A 20,178-nucleotide genomic window follows, 5' to 3' on the forward strand; every position below is an offset into this window, starting at 1 on the left:
TTTCAAGGAGGAAGGTGGATGTTCCAGCTTTTGAAAGATTTTAAACACTATATGGTATACAATGAGGATGAAATATAGCCTTTACGTGGTCTTCGTATTCCAGATTTGTCTTTTTAATGAAAGCTATGCACTTAAGTGTTTTCCTGATTAGTTTAGTCTGATTATAGAGCAATTAACCACAGAATGTTTATTTAAAAAAAAATGATACAGATGAGAGTTGATATACCTTAACATCTTTATTTTATGCAACTTTAAATTTCACAGATAGCTGAAGGGTTGTGGCTTAAAGCTCTCAACAACACGCTTCTTTCCTCATAGTTAACTTGTATTTGTGTGTGTCTCAAAAACAAGCAAACTAGCGTCACACTTAGAACTGCTCCACAGTGAGAGGAAGGCCCTTAGATGACTGAAAGGCGCAGGGGTAGTTATGAAAAGAAGAGACCTCTATCAAGAACAAGTCAGCGTACCTTTATTTATTGCCTCTCTTCTTACTTGTGCTGCTTCTGGTTACAACAGGTGAATGCCTAATGGCTGTTGTGGTCTTGGCTTTCAGTGTGCTCTTCAGGTACTTAAAGATGGCGTGTAAGCAGCAGGAGGGTGCTAAACCATACTTTTCCGTTCCAGCAGAGACAACAGGACAATTCACTTTCATGAGAGAACCTACAGCTTTATCTAGAGGCTTATTGTTTGACACCCATTCACGGCAGTATTTCTGTATCCATTTTTGTATTTCTGGATCACTTCTCGCCTGGTGCTGTGTGTTGTGCACGGAGTCAATGAATGCCACGGAGTACACTTTATTCATTACCTCACATTTTCTCTGCACCAGCAGATCAACAAAAACCAAGCCACCGTAGCCATGGGCAATGAAGGCCACATTCTTGGCTGTGCTCTTTGAAATGAAATGATCCCATACATACAAGGTATGTTCCTCAGGGCTGCTACTGCCCCTTTTGGGGATCCACCAGACAGACTGCATAGAAGACGGTGATTCTTCCCCAGTAGAAAAATTTAGCCTCTCCTTTTCAGTCTTCAGATCAACAAAGTTGTCGTTGGGATTCAGTACAATCACTCCCCCGTGGCTTTCAAGGGCCATTTTGATGAATGGTATTTGTGTTCCATGCTCCAGACCCTCACTGACAATCGTCCTTTGTCCCCACTGTCCAGCACGGAAAACTCCATGGTCTTGAAGAAGGACAATTAGGCTAGAGGAACTTGTTAGTGCATTCTCACTCATGAAAAAGAAACTTCTTGGTTCATCCTCTGCAGCATCAGTAGGAATATAAACTTTCTGCAGCATGCAGGCTCTTTCCAGGAGCTCATAAACATACTGAGTAATCAAATGTCCCAAAACTTGATAGCGTTTATGATTCTGCTCATGTGAATTCTTGTAATAATTGAAAACAAAGGACTCGCCTGTATCCAGATGCCTCAGTTCCCCTTTTATATTGAAGTCGTACTTCAGTTCCTCTTGATACTCTGAGCCCTCTATCAGTTTCCTCAAGCTTAGTTCATGCTGTATTTGTAACGACTACAAATTAAGAAGACAATGTCAATGTAGTGATAGACATCCATACAACACCTACATGAAGAAAACCTATTGTATTAGAATTCACATTTAAAAGTGGTTACAAACAAAATACTTGTTGATACAGACTGTCTCCTGGGGGTCTGTAGTAAACCAGCTGGTTGTAAAGCCTCTCACAGATTTTGGTTGCCAAATTCTAACAGCAGTACCTTAGTACTAATCTCTCCAGTTGTTCATTCATCCTTGCAAGCACTTGCTACATGGAAGTTGTGGAATAGACGACAGAATAAGCTAGCCACTGTGATCTAGGAACAGGAGGAAAGAAAGTCCACACAGCAAGCTTTCATGAGATTAGGCTGAGGTCTCTAGTTTCAGCTAAGATCATTTTTCAACTGATATGACTGATCGATCAACTGGTAAGAGTTATACCAGGAAGTAGTTTCCATGCAACTGAAAAATTAAGCTTATCATAACCTTATATTTTCCTAATAACTCTTCAATCCACTGCTGACTGCCCCTGGCTGTAGAATGGTAAACATAGGGTAAGCTTTGGCGTGGTTAGAATCTGACTTTTACAGGATTTTTGTCCTAATAGCAGAGGTTTGCAAGCTTTAAATTCCCACAATTATCAGTATTTTTTAAATTAATTTATCATCTTAAACAGTAATTTTGTTTTGGCAAATGGTTTATATGAAGTTATATTTGGCAAATACATTGGTACAAGCTACCGTATACCTTTAAGTTTTTCTTGCTGAACTAACAGAGGTTTTTCAAACACAGTAAATCACATTCCAACTATATATTAAAACTCACTATACCATCTGATAAAGGTGATTATTAGGACAGAAAGTGATCATGTAAGCGTAACTCTTTTATCAAATGCAAGTTGCCTTGAGTAAGCTGCTTAGCATATTGAAAATTATTTCTTACACTTCCAAACTAAAAAAAAAATAATATTCTTTGCTTTTCAACAGAGTGACATCATACACGTTTTCCTTTTGAGCAATCTCCACTGGGTCCGAGATGTTAAGTCATCTCTTCAGGGTCATTTCTGTCTTCTGCTTAATAGAGAGTAGGCTAGAAAATGCTACCATCTCCTTTTTTATCTCACATAATAAGTACACATAGGAAAAAAAATATTAGATTCTATGATATATAAGCCATTTATTGTCTTGCCCGTTTCTTGGAATGGAGACAGCACGAAGTTGCAAGTAAGCACGTTCATCTATGATTTTCATTCTGCAGGAAGCATGAAGGACACAAAGGAGATGGGCGGACAGTCTGTTTGCTATACTACTGAAATACAGGCAATTCACACAAAAGAGGTCATATTTAGCAGGGAGGAAGATACCCATATTCATGCTGTTTTCCCCATGCAATGAAGCGAGAGAAAAATGGACATGATTTAAAGAAAGATGTCTGTGGAGAAATGCAGAGCACAGAGGAAGCATTCCACGACAACTAGGAATAGATAAATGCAGTTTCCTCAGAGTGCCACAACGTCCAACACTTGTCTCTGTCCCTTTCTCTCCTCACCCCTAAAAGGCTGGAGACCGTAGTTTCTCAACATACCATGAACAGGAATTACTATGCTCTTACCTCAGCTACTAGGACCAACATTGTTTTTTCCGTTCCAAAGCAAAACAAGGATACATGATTCCAAATTAACCCTTGTGTATATAATATTGAACGTCTACTTAACTATCTGCCTAACAAAGCATTGTGAAAGGCTTCTGAAGATTTCAGGAAGCAGAAACAAGAAAATACAGTTTTACATCAAGCATAGGTATGACTTCCTAAAGTTTCCTTCAAGGTGTGAACTGAAAAGTTTTGAAGCAATTTATAGTAGGTTATCACTTAAGAGTTCACCTGACTAGCACCTTAGAATCATATTAGACTTATTAGTCCAGAGAACTGATTTTATTGTAATAACACCATTTATAGAATTAAAAAGCAGCAGTTATAGATTGTTCTAGATATAGCTGCATAATGCATTTACTTATTTTCTGTAAATATACATTCTAAATCAGTGTTGACTACTGCTTGTGCTTCATTGACTATGTGTAAATGCAATATTCAAGGATGTTTATTCCAGCAGCCTTTACAATTGCAGTTTCAATTTTAAAAATTACTGTTGGGGAAAAAAAAATTAACCTCTTTCCCTTCCTCCCACTTTTCTGTTTGGATAGTAAGATTCTTCAGCTATACATTCAACTAGTGATTGTTACAGCAGGCAGCGTATTTGAAACACTAGTGCAGTATAAGTATTACTTTTCATGACATTTTGTGTTTAAAAAAAGTTTCCTCTGTTCTAGTAAAGCCCGACAGTACCATATGCTCTCCTGTAGAATCTGTCATCATCATAGATGGAAATATTTTTCTCTCTGGGACTGTAGACAATTTCTGTGTTAAACAAAACAAATCCATCTTAGTTTGTATTTCATTACATTATATACTATATTCTCAGATGTATCTATAAAATGTATCAGTTGCTGATGGTTAAGGCCATCTAAGTGTTTCTGATAGTTGCAAGCTGATATCTCACATTTGTAATTTATACCTGACCATGAGTTACAGCTAAACCTCTTGGGTATGAAACCAAAAAGGTTTCAAAAGTAGTTTTACCCAGCTTCTCATTACTTGATGCAAAAGCACTACCAAGAGGACGAAACAGAAAGCTATACACAAAACTTACAATTCTGAAGCTACCCTGAAAAACAAACAAACAAACCAAAAAACCCCCCCACCCCCCCCAAAAACAAACCTAAACACAAAAACCAACAAACCAGCCTCAGTCTCCACTTGGCTGCGGGAGGGTTTCCAAGGCCGCTGGCTGGAAACCTCTGCAAACAGGGAGGGGGTGGTTATAGGGGCAGCCGAGCCGCCCTGAAATGAAGGCTAATGAGGAAAACGTGATTGGCAAGGTGCAATCTGAACCTGATTCAGCTGGGTTGCCTATTACTTATTTAAAAAATACTGAGGTTTTCTCGATTCCTTCCACAAATTGTAGCATTTCTCCCGTTAAGTGTTTGCTAGCCTGAGCTTCATTTAACTATGATTTATTGCCTTGGCAGAACTATTAAACGTTGTTACTACTCGTCAGTTTGACAGGATGCAGAAAAACGTGTGTAATACCACACCCGCGGCGCTAATTTGCCCCGCTCCATTTGCATTTCCACCCCCCCCCCCCCCCCCCGCCCCTGCCGTTCATTATCAGGTTAAACCCCTCGAAGTTAACAGCCAGGGCGGCCAGGCCCATCTGCGAAGGAGAGGCGGGCAGGAGGGGCCGCGCCCGGGCCCTGGCCCCCCGATTCGTAGGGCCGATATTCGGTCAGGGAAGTGCGCGGCGGGGTACACGGCGAGGGGTGCTGACGAGAGGGCGCGCAACGCCTCAGGGCTGGCAGAGGGCGGGGAGACGGTTACTGCCGTTACGGGGCGGGGCGGCCTTCCCGGGCCTGGCGGAGGCGGTGCTCAGCCCGGAAGTACTGGGGAAAGCTGCGCAGGCGGCGGCGGGGCCTGGATAAACAACAACGGTGGGGGAGCTGTGTCGGTGAGTGCTGGAGGGTATTGCCGGTATCGTTCGCTCCTCGCCCATTACCCGCCCAAGCTGGGGACGGGGGGGTGTGTGATACGAGCTGGCAGTGCCCCGCTGGGCCCTGCGGCGCCGGTGTCCCCGCTGGCCGGTGCCGGGCCGTCCGCGCGTGACGGGGTATCTATGGCGAGGGAAGCCGGTAGGGGAGGGCGGGTGAGCGGCCCGACACTGGGGACGGAAAGGAAGGGTCGTGGCGGCAGCGTTGCAGCTCCGTCGTGAAGAGGCTAAGGAGAGAGCGGGGAAAGGCGGGATGGCCGACCCTCGTCGCTTACCTCCTGTCCGTGAGAAGCCCCTTCTCTTCCCCGCGAAAGAAGCCGGTGGCTGGGTTCGGAGCCGGGGGTGCGGGGCGACCCCGCTCGGCGGCGGCAACCGGCGTGGCAGGGGCGGACTTGAGGGGGTGATAGCCCGGCTGTTTCTCCTTGTAGGCGTCGGAATAGGTAGTAGTTTGGCTTTTCTTTTAATAGACGTTGCTGTTTCCCGCACCAGGGGACTGGGGCTGTGAGTTGAAAAACCGCTGAGTTAAATGAAGGTACAGGGGCTTAAAGGTTTTCTTGAGAGACTTCAAACTGGCTGTAAGGCTTGAAGGTCTTACACCAGGGTCATACAGAGTATTTATAAAGAGAATAAACCCCTGTGAATGCTGGAAGCTCTGAAGCTTCCTCTGAGGAAGAAGTGTATCTGTTAACAGGAATCCTTGAATTTTATTTCTTCTTGGAGCTCCTGTAGTGTTACAGATGTCTTCTGTGACTTCTTTTCACTTCCTAATCAAAGTCTGAATTGCTTATTAGTTGTGTACTTGCCAGGGGGTAGAGTTAAGCAGTAAATGTCTTCACTGAAGATAAACTGTAGTCAAAATTTCGTTAACAGTTCTGTCCATACTGACAATCCAGAGCCTTGCCCAAGTACATGTCTCTTGTATTGTGGCTGTCAATGACTTTACCAAGGCTTGTAGAGACAGAACAAGGGGCAATGGTTTTATGCTGAAAGAGGGTAGCTTTAGGTTGGACGTAAGGAGGAAATTTTTTACGATGAGGGTGGTGAGACACTGGAACAGATTGACTAGAAAAGCTGTGGGTTCCCCATCATTGGAAGTGTTCAGGGTCATGTTAGATGGGGCTTTGAGCAACCTGATGTCCCTGCCCATGGAAGGGGGGTTGGGCTAGGTGTTCTTCTAAAGGTCACTATGAATGAGTTTTCTTTGCATAGCTTGGTCAAAAATTATTTTCTTGTTCTTGCTTAGTAGCTATTGTTTTGGTCCTGCTTCCCTCTGAATAAATAAAACACAAATTGCTAAGCTTATTTTATATCTTTTTTTTCAGTAGAGAAAATAATGGAAGGAAGAACCTCATCTTCAAGTCGTGTAAGTCTTCCTACAATTCGCAACAATTTACTTTGAGGCTGTGGGTATCCTAGGGTGTTCTCTGGTGGTCTAGCTTTTACTTTGCTGGAGCACTCTTTCTTGAGAAACAGTTTATTCTGGTAGCAGTCAACAGTAATGGCTGCTGTTGAACATGTATTAATACATGATAAGCTTAATGTTTGCTTTCACATAAATGTCACGTTTTCAGGGATATTTTAAGACCTAAGCTAACATCTAAAATATTAAGAGTAGTGCTGAAATAAGTAGTGCAGCTGCATAATATTTAGTTATCTGCAGAGATGTGTTCAGAGACTATGCCAGTGTTTATTTTTTCTAAAATATCCCTATAGTAGTTTCTAGCAGTGGAAGCCCTGGTGAAAATAAATGGTAGGCAGAGCAACTGGTTTTGTTGGGCAAGGACTGGACTGTCTAGTGTTTTAGAAATAAGCTGTTTGTGGCACCTTGTTTATGCGCTTTCTCTGACCCTTGCTCCTACAGGTGGGAACCTTCAGAAAAGTACTGCTGTTTTAGATGAGGAGTCTGCTAAGTGCGTATGCACATGTATGTGTTGAGTTAGTCATTTTCTATTAGGGAAAAGCTGAGGCAACTGCCTATGTTGTACTTGACATAGATACAGACCTCTGTTGGTTACCTCTTGACTTTGTGCTTATTCTGTAAGTTAATTGTGGGCACTGCAAACCAACATCTTCTTAATGAGTGCAAGCATTAGGAAGATATTGTACAGTGATGTGAAAATTCTGCTGATGAACGTGTCTTGTGCTTTTTGTCCCTTCCTGTCTGTTCATCTGTCTCTTTCTGTTTTCTGAGTCTGACCTTACCTGTTCTCAGTCTTATCTGTTATGTTATTGCAGAGGTTATCTGAATCTCTGTAACTTCAAATGCAGATTAAAATTTAGAGAAATGTGTTCTTAGGAAGCTCATAACAGAAACCACTAGTTGGGCAGCAGGTGGAGTTCTGAAGTAAGAAATTTGTGGCCATTAGCATGCAGATCAGAAGAATGCATTCTGACTGATAAAACATGTTTTTAGACCACTTCTCAAAAAAAATAACCAAATAAAAAAAAACCCCAAACCTAATTGCAGACATTCTTGTAAGAAAATGTCTATGTCAGTCCTTAAATGTCGACTGAAAGGGAAGGGAGGTACGTGTATTAGAAATTGCTGCCTGTGTGTGATGTTTACATCCTTTATAATTTGAAGAATCTGTTATTAAAGGCATATTTGTTATTACAGTATCTGACCAGTAAAAGCAATTTGAGATACCACATAGAAATTCAGGTCTAATTACTAAAAAAAATTTAAATCTTTGTTTCAAAGAAGTGTAGAGAAGGGGATAAGAGCACTCACAAACTGAAGAATTGAAGGATTATTTGACTGTGGTACAGTATGCTTCAGTTATGGTCTGTCTGAAGGACTACCTACAGAGCTAATGAATGCAGTGTTCCTGTGTTAATAATTAAGTTGTTAGCGTCACTATTCTAGAGTCCGTGCTTGTAAACTCATGTTACAAGGTAGGGCATCTGGCAGCTTACAAATTAAGTTCATAATGCACTTGATAGTGGCCATCGTATGGAGCAGCTTCAGCTTTTTCCTGACTGAGGTAGACTTGGTTATCTGAAAGATGTAAATGTTCCGTTCCCTCTCTGACACATTCTAATCTGGCTGTATTTGCAGTGTAAGGTTTGGCTTCTCAGGATACCTTGATAAATGGGTAGGCTTGCACTTTTATTCTTTCAGTTGGTATTTTAACTGGTTTAACTAACCGATAGGAAATGTCACCCTCTTTTTTTTATCTTGAGGAGTTGGTAGGAATTTAGTTTGACCATTTTTGTTTTGAATTTCAATGAATGAACACTATTTTCCACATATTTTTTTCTGAATTGGCAAACTTCTATGAATTACTGCTTTATATTTAAGTAATTACTTTCAAAATGCTGGTTCTGGTTTTGCAAAGGTTGGCAATGACAATAGCTGCTACCATTTTGAGTACATTGTGGTGTATTGATGCTAAATTATCATACTAAAATACTTCTACTATTCTAAGATATAATTGCTTTTCATCCTGTTTGGTTTTTTTTTTTGAGAGAGAGCAAACCTGGTGTGACATTCATTATAACATACAGTTATTTTGTTTTCTCTTTATCATTCTCTAAGATGAGATAATTAAACTAGAGAGTAAACAACTCGGAGGGAACTGAGGAAACTTGTAAGTGCCACCAGATTGGTTCCTGTCTTTTGGGCACATTTGAGGTTGTTGTAAAGTTAATGTAATAGGAAGAGCTTTTTCTTGCTTTTTGAGACGGTTCATATGTTAAAACATGTGGTATGACACGTGATTTAGGATCAAGCATCGGTGAGAAATGCATTTAAATTGAAGTCACAGGTCAGTGCTTCCCTTGGAACTTTGTTATTTTGCCTGGCAGTTAAGAAAACTTTGTACATGGCAGTATGTCAGCTCATAGCACCAGTGGATAATTTAGTTTTATTATGTGTGTAACATCATCTATTTTCAGTTTCGTATACCAAAGAAGAAAACAAACACCAAATCAGAGGATGTTCAAGTTCAGTCCCCTTTGTCAAGGCTCCCAGGCTCCCACCATTGGGACTACCCTTTAAAAGAGGTAAAGAGAAGTTCTTTGGAGTGTAAAGTGTGGAGGAGACTGTTATATGGGGGTTTTTTGTTCTGTTTCGGAGGCTGAATTTTTTTTCAATGCGGAGTGCTGCCTTGTGACCCATGTCTGACCTAGATTGTCTTGCAAAGAGACAAGTGTGTAGGTCTGAAATCTGTCTGCAAGCATACAGTTACAGCAATGGAAGTCAGTGCTGTATTGCCAGCCTAAAGCATTAAAATGCAGAGTTGGTCTTCAGGTGTAGTTTGAAATGATCTTGAAAATCATTCATTTAAAGGCAAATATAATTATTATTTTTTTATTTTAGGTAATTGTCTTCTGATTCCTGAACTCTTATATTATATTCAGGTCACTTACCAAAGTTTTTATTAAGATATGGAAATAATTTTTATGTTGAGTTTTCAGTTAGTTGTTATTTGCATCCAAGAGCTGAAACTTTAAGAGAATATATTAAATACTGTGTGACTTTGACAGAATTTTAGATGCTAATACAGAAATAACTAATTTCAGTATTAGACTGAAGGACTGTAAGTGTACTTATATGGTGTTTATCATAAATGATTGTCTTGATAATCTCAGTCACATATAGAAGCAAACTGTTTCCTCTATAAATCTGCTCCAAATTCAGTAAGCGTTTTAAAAATGCCAAGTTTTGGAAGCATATTTTGCTACTCTAGACTCCTTCAACTCAGCATTGAGAGTTTGTTGCTGGTTTTAGTGCTTTCAGAATCAGGGGGCTGGATAAACAGGCTTCTCCACAGAGGAGTTTTAAAAACCTAGTGAGGGAAGTTAGGAATTTTTCTTGACTTACAGTAGCAGTGATAATGTGATCCAGGTCTCTTGGTAGGCCTGGTCATTTGAGCATGCTGTAGTACAAACTCACTGGCTGGTTATGTTCTGTACTGTTATTCTTAAAGTGAGCTGAACATCTAATTACAGTCAGGTTTTGAAGTTGGAAGTAACGTCTCCTGTGGTTACAAGCAGTAGCTTCTTAGGCAGAGTCAGACAGCCCTTGCGTGGAATTCTTCCTGTCTTTCTCTCTGCCTCTACAAAAACAGTGATTAGACTGGGTGAACTGAAAAATCTTTTTCTCTTATTTCCTGTATATTGTCTAATTTTCCATTTCATATTTTTCTTACTGGTGTCTATATATTTCAGACTTTTCCATGTGGTAGAGGACTCTTTATGCATTAAACACTGACTAGTCTTTATATTCTCCTTTAAAAAGAAAAGGTTACTCATGAGGTATCATAATTAAAAGAAACAGTACTGTTTTATCCATACAAAGGTCTGTCCTGGTTGTATTTAGTGTTGTCAGAGTTTGCTCCATGTTGTTTGAGAAATCTTGTGCAGCTTTCAGTGATTTGGGCAGATAGGTCTCTAACATGCTTGAAGACCAGTGTGATAAGGTGAACTAGATGATGTTTGAAGGCAGCAGGAGGGGAGAGCATGTTCAAGGCAATTTCTTGCTGCCAGCAGTTTTAATAATGAAGGTATTTTCTGTTACAGTTGGCCCCTGTGGTAGGGGAAAGATTGGTTTGGGGTGCACCTTTCAGACTTCACTAAGGTATATAAAATATGCACGGGCATGAATTTTTCAGATGCTCTTTCACCCCACGCTTAAACAGAAACAAAGATAAGTTTGTCTGCTTTCAGCCTGACTGGCATAATTTTCAAACATCTGTTTGGTTTGTTATCTTTAATAAGGAGGAGAGATTAGGAGGATGTAGTGGCAGAGGGAGATGGATTTCTGGGTTGTAGAATTAAGTATGTGTTTTGGTGGTGCTTCACATATTTAATTTGAAAATACAAGTGCATTCTGGTAAAGTAAGAGAACTTGCAAAAATTGAAGTCTTACTGTTCTGTGTTTTGCCACCTGAGTACCAAACCTTCAAATTTCTTTTCCTTCTCATAATTTTATATCTTTGAGTGGAATATAATCTGGTTAACAACTTCTTTCTTTAACTCCACGCATTTATCTTATGTATTTGTGATTCTGTAAAACAGGCTTAAGGTTTAAGTCCCTCTTTGGGATAGTCCCCCTTTAAATAGGGAAATAATTGAATTGTACTGTACTGTCGAATTTCTTTAGGAGAAAAAAGTTCCATTCCAGATCAGGTGGTACACGGGTGTCCTAAATCAAGCAAATTAATTCTTTGCAAAATTTTTGTGTATACTCTTTGTGGATCTGCTTTATTTGATCAGTTGCATTGTTTCAATATCTGGCATTGTTCCCTTTTTCTATTGTAATACCCATTATAACATATTTATGTCTGTTGGAACCTACCAATTTTATTTATTTTATTTCAGTGGAACTTAAGTGCCAACAACAGAAAGTCTTCCACAAAAAGAAAAAGGCAAAAGGACTGTGACAGACACAGCTCTAATGATGAAGAATCAATTGGGTAAGAAGTCATCACAAAATTAGTTCTTCTCTGTTTGTGTATCCAGAGTTTCATAATCTTTCTTGAAGACGGGTATCACTGGTCTCCAGCTAATTATTTGTGTCATGCAGGGATGGTTTTCAAGCTGTTAGCCCACCCTTAAAGAATTCTGTTTCAGTGATTTAATGGCATTGTGAATTATGAAGCAACTGTAACTTTTTCTTTGTTTTAACACAATGCAAGACTGCAACGTCAGAATGGGAATGCAACACTTACTAGAGGAATTGCTGCTTGTTGACCTGCTTGGAATTGTGAAAGGTGTTCATTACTCTCTAAGTGTAAATTGTCAATCTATCCCTAGATATTTTAGATATCTAAGAAGTTTCTGAGATTATCTTTTGCTTGTCACTTCTTGCTCTCTACTCCACAGTCATTAACGTGGCTTTATCAACTCTTAAAAACAGCAAAAAAACCCCACTTAAGTAATATGACGATTAGCAGGGGAAGACGGTAGAAAACTAGAGGTCTTTCCACCTCTATGTTATAGTCAAGATACTTAACACTGCCGATGTGCAATCTTATTTACTCTGTTGCTTTATTTACTCTACAACGTTATGCTTTGTTGCTAAGAGCACATACCTTGGCTTCTTTGAGATTATGGTAAATTATTTAAAATCATCTTCTGTGAAGATGCCAGGTAGATAATTGTTTATCCAAGAAAACTTTGAAGCCATAGTTGACAAATGGAAACGAGAATGTAGAATTAGATTCACTGACAGCAGCTAGGAAGCATAATGACTTAATGATGAAATTAATTATATTTATCTTAATGAAGCAACTGTTATTCCAGAAATCGTTTAAACCTAAACAAATACGAGTATGCATTCTCTGCCCCATTTTCTGACTGGAACTTAACTTGATCAAAAGTGATTTCTTGTCAGGAGGGGCTGCTAAAAGCAAAGTGCACAGGTAATGAAAATGCTTAATGACAGCAGGTGACTTTTGACACTGAATTCGGTGGTTTTGTGACCTATGAATAGTCATGTTTTAGCCTGCGTTTTATATTCCGAATGCTTCAAACTGTTGCAAGGAAGAGCTGAACCTGTAAAAGATTCTGAATTTATTTTTCATACCTCCACAGCGGCGTGGCTGTCAGTTTATACCTAGTTACCTCAAAATGCTGCTCTCAGTAACCATAACTGAAGGAGTGGCTCATGGGATCAGCCTAGCGGAATTTAAAAGCAGTGTTAATTGCAGTATCCTGGCTTTTAATTATGCTGTGAAATGGCTGATATCTGATATCAATCTCTAAAGATGTTTCAGTAATCTTTGAATTGACCTTTCAATGTTGAGGAGCTTTAAAAAAAGAAAAGCTACTTTTGGATCTGTTACATACATTAATTTTGATATGTGAGAGGCTTTCAAGTAGCATTTGTAGTTGTTCCACCATTTTTACCAAAATTCTTACCAGTACATTAGTAAGAAATAATTTAGACTGTAAAGAGACAGTAAATATTCAGATGATAAACCTATGCATTTTTTCACTTCCTCAAAAAAAGATGTGTGTCTAGAGACTAGTTGGACGTTCTCTGTAAAATAAACTTAACCTACTGTCTGTGATAAAGCTTTTTCTAAGTATTCCATTTGCATACCTGGTGTTTCTCAGTCAAAATCAAAACACTAACCTCATTGCATAATAAGTAGAAAGAGCACATGGGGCTCTAAAGAGGTGGTGTTTGTTGAGAAAAAGTCTGAGAACTGACAAAACTCAGAAGTAGTAAGTGTGAAGTGGCATGCTGAGAATATTTCTAATGCAAAAGTTTCTCTGTTCCTTCGTCCCAATAAGAAATTTTTCATTTGCATTGAAAAGCAGAAAATAGGTCTTAATGACAAACTCCTGTTAGTTCCTGATGTTTTAAAAACAGTCTTTATTGATAGGAGCTAACCTCAAATATTTAGGGAAGCATGTTTCATCTAGAATGTTGCTTGAGAATTGTTATTGCTGCTTCATTTTCTTCAGAAAAGGCAAAGTGGATGTTTTTTAACTGAAGTTCTCGATTACAAAATTTGGTATTTGATTGCTTCTGTCAGTCCTGCTGTGATGTGAGACCATGGGGACTGTAACCAGCAACCACAACTGCTCTCACTTAAACACCTCTGCTCATGGCCTTGTTGAAAGGTTGCGGTCAGGTCATTTGTTCATGATCCCAGATGGGACTTTCAGAGCAGGTTAGTTCCCTAGTCCTTCTCATACGCTGTGGAGGTCTCTTAAGCATTCCTATGATTGTGTCACAAAAAAGATAAGAACCATCATGAAATATGAATAGTTCAATTTATTAGTATCATTGCAGAAAGTCAGGTATAGTATTTATGTAATTGGTCAATAATGTTTTGTGTCCCACTTAGGAAACTTCTTTATTGTAGAGGTGGATAACACTATTTCAAGGATAACTATCACCACCTGGAAGTAAAGCTTAGAGGCATCCACTTACTTCAGCTGTATTACTCTTGCATTCTCCCAAGAGGGAAATAGGGGGAAACAACAACAACAAAAAAGAAACAAAATCATAGAATGGTTTGGGTTGGAATGGGCCCTAAAGATCATCTAATTCCGACCCCCCTGCCATGGGCAGGGACGCCGCCCACTAGACCAGATTACTGAAAGCCCCATCCAACGTGGCCTTGAACGCTTCCAGGGAAGGGGCATCCACAGCTTCTCTGGGGAACCTGTTCCAGTGTCTCACCACCCTCAGAGTAAAGGATTTCTTCCTACTATCTAATTCTAAATCTACCCTCTTTCAGTTTAAAACAATTATTCCTCATCCTATCGCTACACTCCCTGATAAAGAGTCCCTCCCCATCTTTCCTGTAGGCCCCCTGTAGCTACCGAAAGGCTGCTATAAGGTCTCTCTGAAGCCTGTCTCTCTCAGCCTGTCTTCATAGGAAGAACAGTGCTCCTGCCCTCTGATCATCTTTGTGGCCCTCCTGGACTTGCTGTCACAGGTCCATGTTTTTATGCTGGGGGCCTCAGAGCTGGATGCAGTACTTCAGGTGGGGTCTCACAAGAGTCCAGTAGAGGGGCAGAATCACCTCCCTTGACCTGCTGGCCACACTGCTTTTGATGCAGTCCGGGTTGTGGTTGGCTTTCTGGGCTGCGAGTGCGCATTGCTGGCTCATGTTGAGCTTCTTATCAACCAAGACTCCCAAGTCCTTCTCCTCAGGGCTGCTCTCAATCCATTCTCCAGCCACCCTGTATTTGCGCTTGGGATTGCCCTGACCCAGGTGCAGGACCTTGCACTCAGCCTTGTTGAACTTCATGAGGTTTGCATGGGCCCACCTCTCAAGCCTGTCCAGGTCCTTCTGGATGGCATCCCCTCCTCCAGCATGTCAACTGTACCATGTAGTTTGATGTTGTCAGCAAACTTGCTGAGGGTGCGCACAATCCCACTGTCCATGTTGTCCAACAAAGATGCTAAACAGCACTGGTCCCCATATGGACCCCTGAAGAGCTCCACTTGTCACTGGTCTCCACTTGGACATAGAGCCACTGACCATAACTCTTTGAGTGCAACCATCTGACCAATTGCTTATCCAGTCAGTGGTCCATCCATCAAATCCATATAAAAACAGAACACTGTTTTGAAATTCAAGCTTCTCTCTCTGGTCTGTCAAGTTTTCTTTAGGGGGAGGGTGGGAGGAGTACTTATGTAAGATGTGTGTGATTATTTCAGCTCAGTATTTTAAACATTAATTGAAATACATGTCATGGCTGAATCAAGTACTGACGCCATAGCAGTCAGGTTTTTGTGGCAATCATTTATATACTGGTTCCCTTTGCCCTGACAAGCTCATTTTGGCAGTTACACCTTCCTGGTCCAGCAAAGCAAGGAGGTTAGTAGGGATGTTCATGTTTGCTGTTAAAACATTGACTTCTAACCAGTTGATGGAAGGTCATGGCCATGAAGTAGGCAGCAGACAGACAAAGGCTTTCTTCTCAAAAGGCTGTAGTCAGTGAATGTGGCAATCGGAGTTTCCTATTAATGATAGTGCATTGCGTTATTCCTTTGGGCTCCGAAAGGCCAAGGACCTCCTGATCTGTGCATGTGCTGCAGAAGCTCAGGTAGGTGAATACATATCAAGTCTATCTGAGGCTTTATTCTGTAAACCCAGGACAGGTGTTTAGCTTTTGTGGGACCTGATGGGGCAACCTCTCCATAGTAGGTGGCATCCCACTGGGAACATACTTATTTCCCAAAACTTGGGTTTGCTAGTAGAAGAACGTGGGTAGGAAGATGTTGGTGTAGACAATAATTTACTCCAAAAGGAGTTTGTGGCCTCCAGGTCTCATCTTGATCGCATTCTCCAATACGAATTTGAACTGGGGCAAGTGGTTACAACACTGGTGTGTAGACAAATACAATCATTGAGAAAGGAACTGCATCCAGCAGCTCGGACAATTGAGTGACGTCGAAGTCAAACATTTTCCTCAAAGGAGTACAAACAATTAATAGCTTCTGGTCCTGTGCTTTTTAAGGCTGGGTTATACCTTTTTGCCCATGAAAAGTGATTTGAGACTCACCAGGAGCAGTTAACAGCATTTTTCATAATATGTATTTTTTTGTCTGTTCCATCCTTACTTGTGTAAGTATGTTTTCATTACCTTTAGTTGTGTATTTTTTTTCTCTTTTGTGGAGGTAGAGAAGAGAGGGTATGGTAGGTCCTTGCTTTAGAAACAAAAATAATTGCCTTTGGTTTTCCTTCACCAAGATGCCTCCAGTCTTACTGTTGTACAGGTTGCTTGCTGGGTCTGCCAGTGGGACTTGCTTTTAATGTATACTTTCCTTGCTATTTTTCTGCTTGACATTAATTTTTATCTTTTGAAATGTCTTTTGCATGACTTACTCGCTTTATTCTGTGGACAATTTAACAGGTAATTTAAGGAACTGTGTGACAACCATCAGTTATGAATGTACAGGTTGGCTTAAGTGTAAAAGTTTTTCCTGACTCTGTTTTACACCCAGTCTTGATGACATTATTTTTCAAGAAATGCCACCAGATGCCATTCCCCCTTTGGAAATGGAAACCATTGAAAGCTCTGAAGCCCCCATACAGCTCTGAAGATCGGGTCATAACCAGCTGTCCTGTCAAGGTCTGCAGTCAAAAAAATGGTGCCACATAAGAAGTGATGCCTTAGCCTGTCACTGACATCTTTAGGAATAGCCAGATGTATAATGTTTTCTTCCTTGTCGGTTGAAGATTCCTCTGCTTTGCACAGGTTTACAGTGCAAAGCTGGTTGTATGTGTGCTTTAAATTCTAAGGTCATTTTTGCAAAGATACTTGCTTAGAATGCATAAGCCCCATTTAAATCAAGGGAGTGGGAAATGTTACAAATTCTGTGCCTAATAACAATCAGTAAATCAAATTAGGGAGGACCCTGAAGCCTGTCAAGGTCTAGCCTGACACAAATGTCAGCAAAGGATGTCAGATCCAAATTTACAACAAAGTACAGGTAACGAAATCCAGTTTCACTGGAAATTCTACTTCTTACTCCTTTACCTAGTGCTGTGGGCTTTCTCTGTCATGATGGCATTGTTAAAGACCCTAAAGGTCAGAATCTTTTCCATGATCTTTACAAGTCCTGATCATACAATTGACATAAAGAGTCTGTGATCAACTATGTTCCCACTGGACAAACTACCTTGCAAGTTCACACTAAATTTAGTAAAATTTCATTATGTTGTATTTTGTTTGACAAATAGAAAGAAAAAAAAAATCTGGCATTTCTACAAGATAGAACAATGAAAACTGAAAGAATTTACATTGGAGAAATGAACTGTTAAGCTTAGCATGATTCTAGCTAGGAGAACCAAAGTGTTCTATGGAGAATAACACATTTATGTTGTCTCATAGCGCTCTACAGTAATGACTTCAAAGTATTTTTTATTTTTTTAAGGAGAAACAATTTCTGATTTGCATCTTCGTATTGCTAGGGCCCACTTCTGCAACCGTTCTGTATTGGGAGGAAAAATGCCATTTGGATACTTAAAGGTTTGATTTGTAATTTCAAGTCCTGTTAGAAGAAAACAAAAAGTATCTGGCTTAGTCTTTCGTTGCTTCATCTCTTCTGGCACCTCAAAAGATTAAATGTCTTTCTGCTACGGTTCTTTAGTAATTGTAGTAACTAAATTTAGTAACTGCACCTCTAGAGTAGTTTGGGTCTTCCTTCTCTTTGAGGAAATTAAAGCACAAGAGTAAATGTCTGGTTTCGTAAGATGAATTTGCACAAGTTACTTGATGACTTACCTTGAAATTGCCTTTAACTGCTTTAGTAGTTGTAAATTTTCTTAACACTCTAATAGGTTCTTGTATAGCTGAATTGTGAATTTTTATCACATTTCTTAAATGTATATATTCTTTATTTCCTTAGGTATTGCTTATATATTCCTTATTTCTAAAGTACCATACAGTTGGACGAACAACGAATGATATATAAGTCTGGTCACTGTAAGCTCATCTTATGTATTAAACGATGGTTAATATATCAACTCTGCACATTTGAGAAGAAAAAAGCTACAACTTCTGACTTTATAAAAAATAAGTCTCTTGCATCCTATGCTAAATCAAGAATGCTTTGCAGGCTTGGTATATGCTCGCTGGGCTCTACAGTTGGGTTCCACCATGTCAGACATTAGTCTGACTGTCCCTCACAACTTGTATTTACTTTCTAAGCTTTTCAGTAGCTAAAGCATATCTTTAAATGAAACACCAATATCTGGATCCTTGGAGTGTAGAACAAATCTTTTTTAGGTCTCCAGTATTCAAAGCACATGCTCAGACTCTGTCGTAGGTTCTTAAAAACAATTCTTTGCATTAGGAGTCATAAGGTATATACAGATCTGGCTAAAAGAATGAATGTGTACCTGCCTAAAACATTATGGAGCACTCCTGTGGTTTAGGTTAGTCTTCTGATGAGACCATCTTTGTACGTATGACTTCTCATTGCCTTCATAGAGTCAGTCTCTCACGTTGGAAACCCTGGTGTCCTGGTTCCGGTGGGGATAGGGTTAATTCTCCCCAGGACAGAGGTATTCCCTGCCATGTGAGCCATGCCCATCCTGAGCTGCCGGGGGAGTTGGCAGGAAGGGGGAGTCGGAGTCGGCAGGAGGTCGAAGCTTGGAGTGGGCTGGGGCAGCCCGGGTCCCTCAGTGGTTCTGTAATTGTGTTTCTGTATTCCTCTATCAGTGGTGGTGGTGTTGTTTTCTTGTTCCCTTTGCTGATGTGTTAAACTGCCTTTGTCTCAACCCAAGAGTTTTGCCTTTTTCTTCCGATTCTTCCCGTATTGGGAAGGCCTGAGCGAGCGGCACATGGTTCTTTTTTGCCGTCTGAGGCTAAACCACGACACCTGGTATCTGTGTTGCAGACTGGACCCAGTTCTCAGGGAAGTCTGCTGCCTCCCTAGGGCCCGGGTTAAGGATATAAAAAGAAAACTTCCCTCCCTGGTAAGCCCTTCAGATTACTACCTGCTACTGATTTTTCAGACAGGCAGAGATGAACTGATAATGAGAAACCCAGGGGTGATCAAGAGAGACTTTGGGCCTTGGGACAACTGTTTAAGGGGTCAGGAGTGCAAGTAGTGTTCTCTTCTGTAATTTCCAGTTGCAGGGAAGGATGAGGGAAGCAACAAGAAGAGCCAGCAGATCAATACCTGGCTCTGAGCCTGGTGTCAGCATCAGGACTTTGGTTTTTTTGATCATGGGTTGGTTGACATGACACCAGGCCTGCAGGAGATGGATGAAGTACACCTGTCTCAAAGGGGGAAAAGGATCTTGGCACAGGAGTTGGCAGGGCTCATCAAATGGGCTTTAAACTAGATTTGAAGGGGGAAGTGGATGAAACCAAGGTCTCTAGAGATAAGCCTGGGGGTGGTTTGCCAGTGTCTGTGGGATGGGATGCTGGTGAGGTCCCTTGGTCTGCTGACTCAGTGAAGGCAGGGGATGAAGATTCGTGCAGCAACAGAGACGCAAGGTCGCTGATGGGTTAGAAACTACAGCTGTGCCTGGGAATGGACAGGTAGGAGTTACTGCTTCTCCCAGCATAAAAGGTGGCAGGATGAATAGCCCAACTGAAGTGCTTCTACACTAATGCATGGAGCATGGGCAACAAACAGGAGGAGATGAAAGCCATTGTGCAGCAGAAAAACTATGATGTAGTCACCATCATGGAAACATCGTGGGATGACTCGCACAACTGGAGCACTGCATTAGTTGGCTACAAACTCTTCAGAAGGGATGGGCGAGGAAGGAGAGGAGGTGCAGTGGCTCTGTATGTTTGGGAGTATTATGAATGTCAAAAACTTAATGATGGTGACAATAGGATTGAGTGTTTGTGGGTAAGAATCAGGAGGAGGGCCAACAAGGCAGATGTCATAGTGGGAATCTGTTACAGACCACACAACCAGGATGTAGAGGCAGATGAAATATTCTACAAGCAGCTGGGAGAAGTCTCAAGATCACTAGCCCTTGTTCTCATGGGAGACTTCAACCTACCAGATATCTGCGGGGAATACAGTACAGCTGAGAGTGAACAGTCGCGGAGGTTCCTGGATTGCATTGGGGATAACTTCCTGACACAGCTGGTGAGGGAGTCCTGCTGGACCTGTTGT

The 20,178-nt window shown here is 40.8% G+C and overlaps 2 protein-coding genes across 9 annotated transcripts in view; one reads left to right on the top strand and one right to left on the bottom strand.

Annotated features, from left to right (window-relative positions):
• Positions 1-222: 222 nt before the first annotated feature.
• Positions 223-3,926, bottom strand: LOC128901972 (putative protein FAM172B). 2 transcript variants are annotated; one of them, XM_054184194.1, is made up of 2 exons: positions 3,860-3,926; positions 223-1,531 (listed from the first exon to the last, which is right to left on the bottom strand). In XM_054184194.1, exons 1-2 carry the CDS (start codon positions 3,890-3,892, stop codon positions 470-472), a joined length of 1,095 nt encoding a protein of 364 aa, XP_054040169.1. In that variant the 5' UTR covers positions 3,893-3,926; the 3' UTR covers positions 223-469. The 2 variants fall into 2 exon arrangements, 1 of the variants encoding a protein (XP_054040169.1); XR_008463558.1 differs by having other exon boundaries at positions 1,403-1,582.
• A 3,038-nt stretch (positions 3,927-6,964) lies between these two features.
• SENP7 (SUMO specific peptidase 7) overlaps positions 6,965-20,178 on the top strand; it is a 47,569-nt gene continuing 34,355 nt past the window's right edge. For 3 of the 7 annotated variants that reach the window (XM_054184058.1, XM_054184070.1, XM_054184061.1), the window contains exons 1-3: positions 6,965-7,041; positions 9,015-9,122; positions 11,442-11,536. In XM_054184058.1, coding sequence (XP_054040033.1) covers positions 7,012-7,041; positions 9,015-9,122; positions 11,442-11,536 — 233 coding nt within the window. In that variant the 5' untranslated portion in view covers positions 6,965-7,011. The remainder of the gene's footprint in view (positions 7,042-9,014; positions 9,123-11,441; positions 11,537-20,178) is intronic. The other 4 variants (XM_054184077.1, XM_054184084.1, XM_054184065.1 and 1 more) reach the window with 3 other exon arrangements.

This window comes from Rissa tridactyla, chromosome 1, assembly GCF_028500815.1.
Source record: "Rissa tridactyla isolate bRisTri1 chromosome 1, bRisTri1.patW.cur.20221130, whole genome shotgun sequence".
Lineage (NCBI taxonomy): Eukaryota > Metazoa > Chordata > Aves > Charadriiformes > Laridae > Rissa > Rissa tridactyla.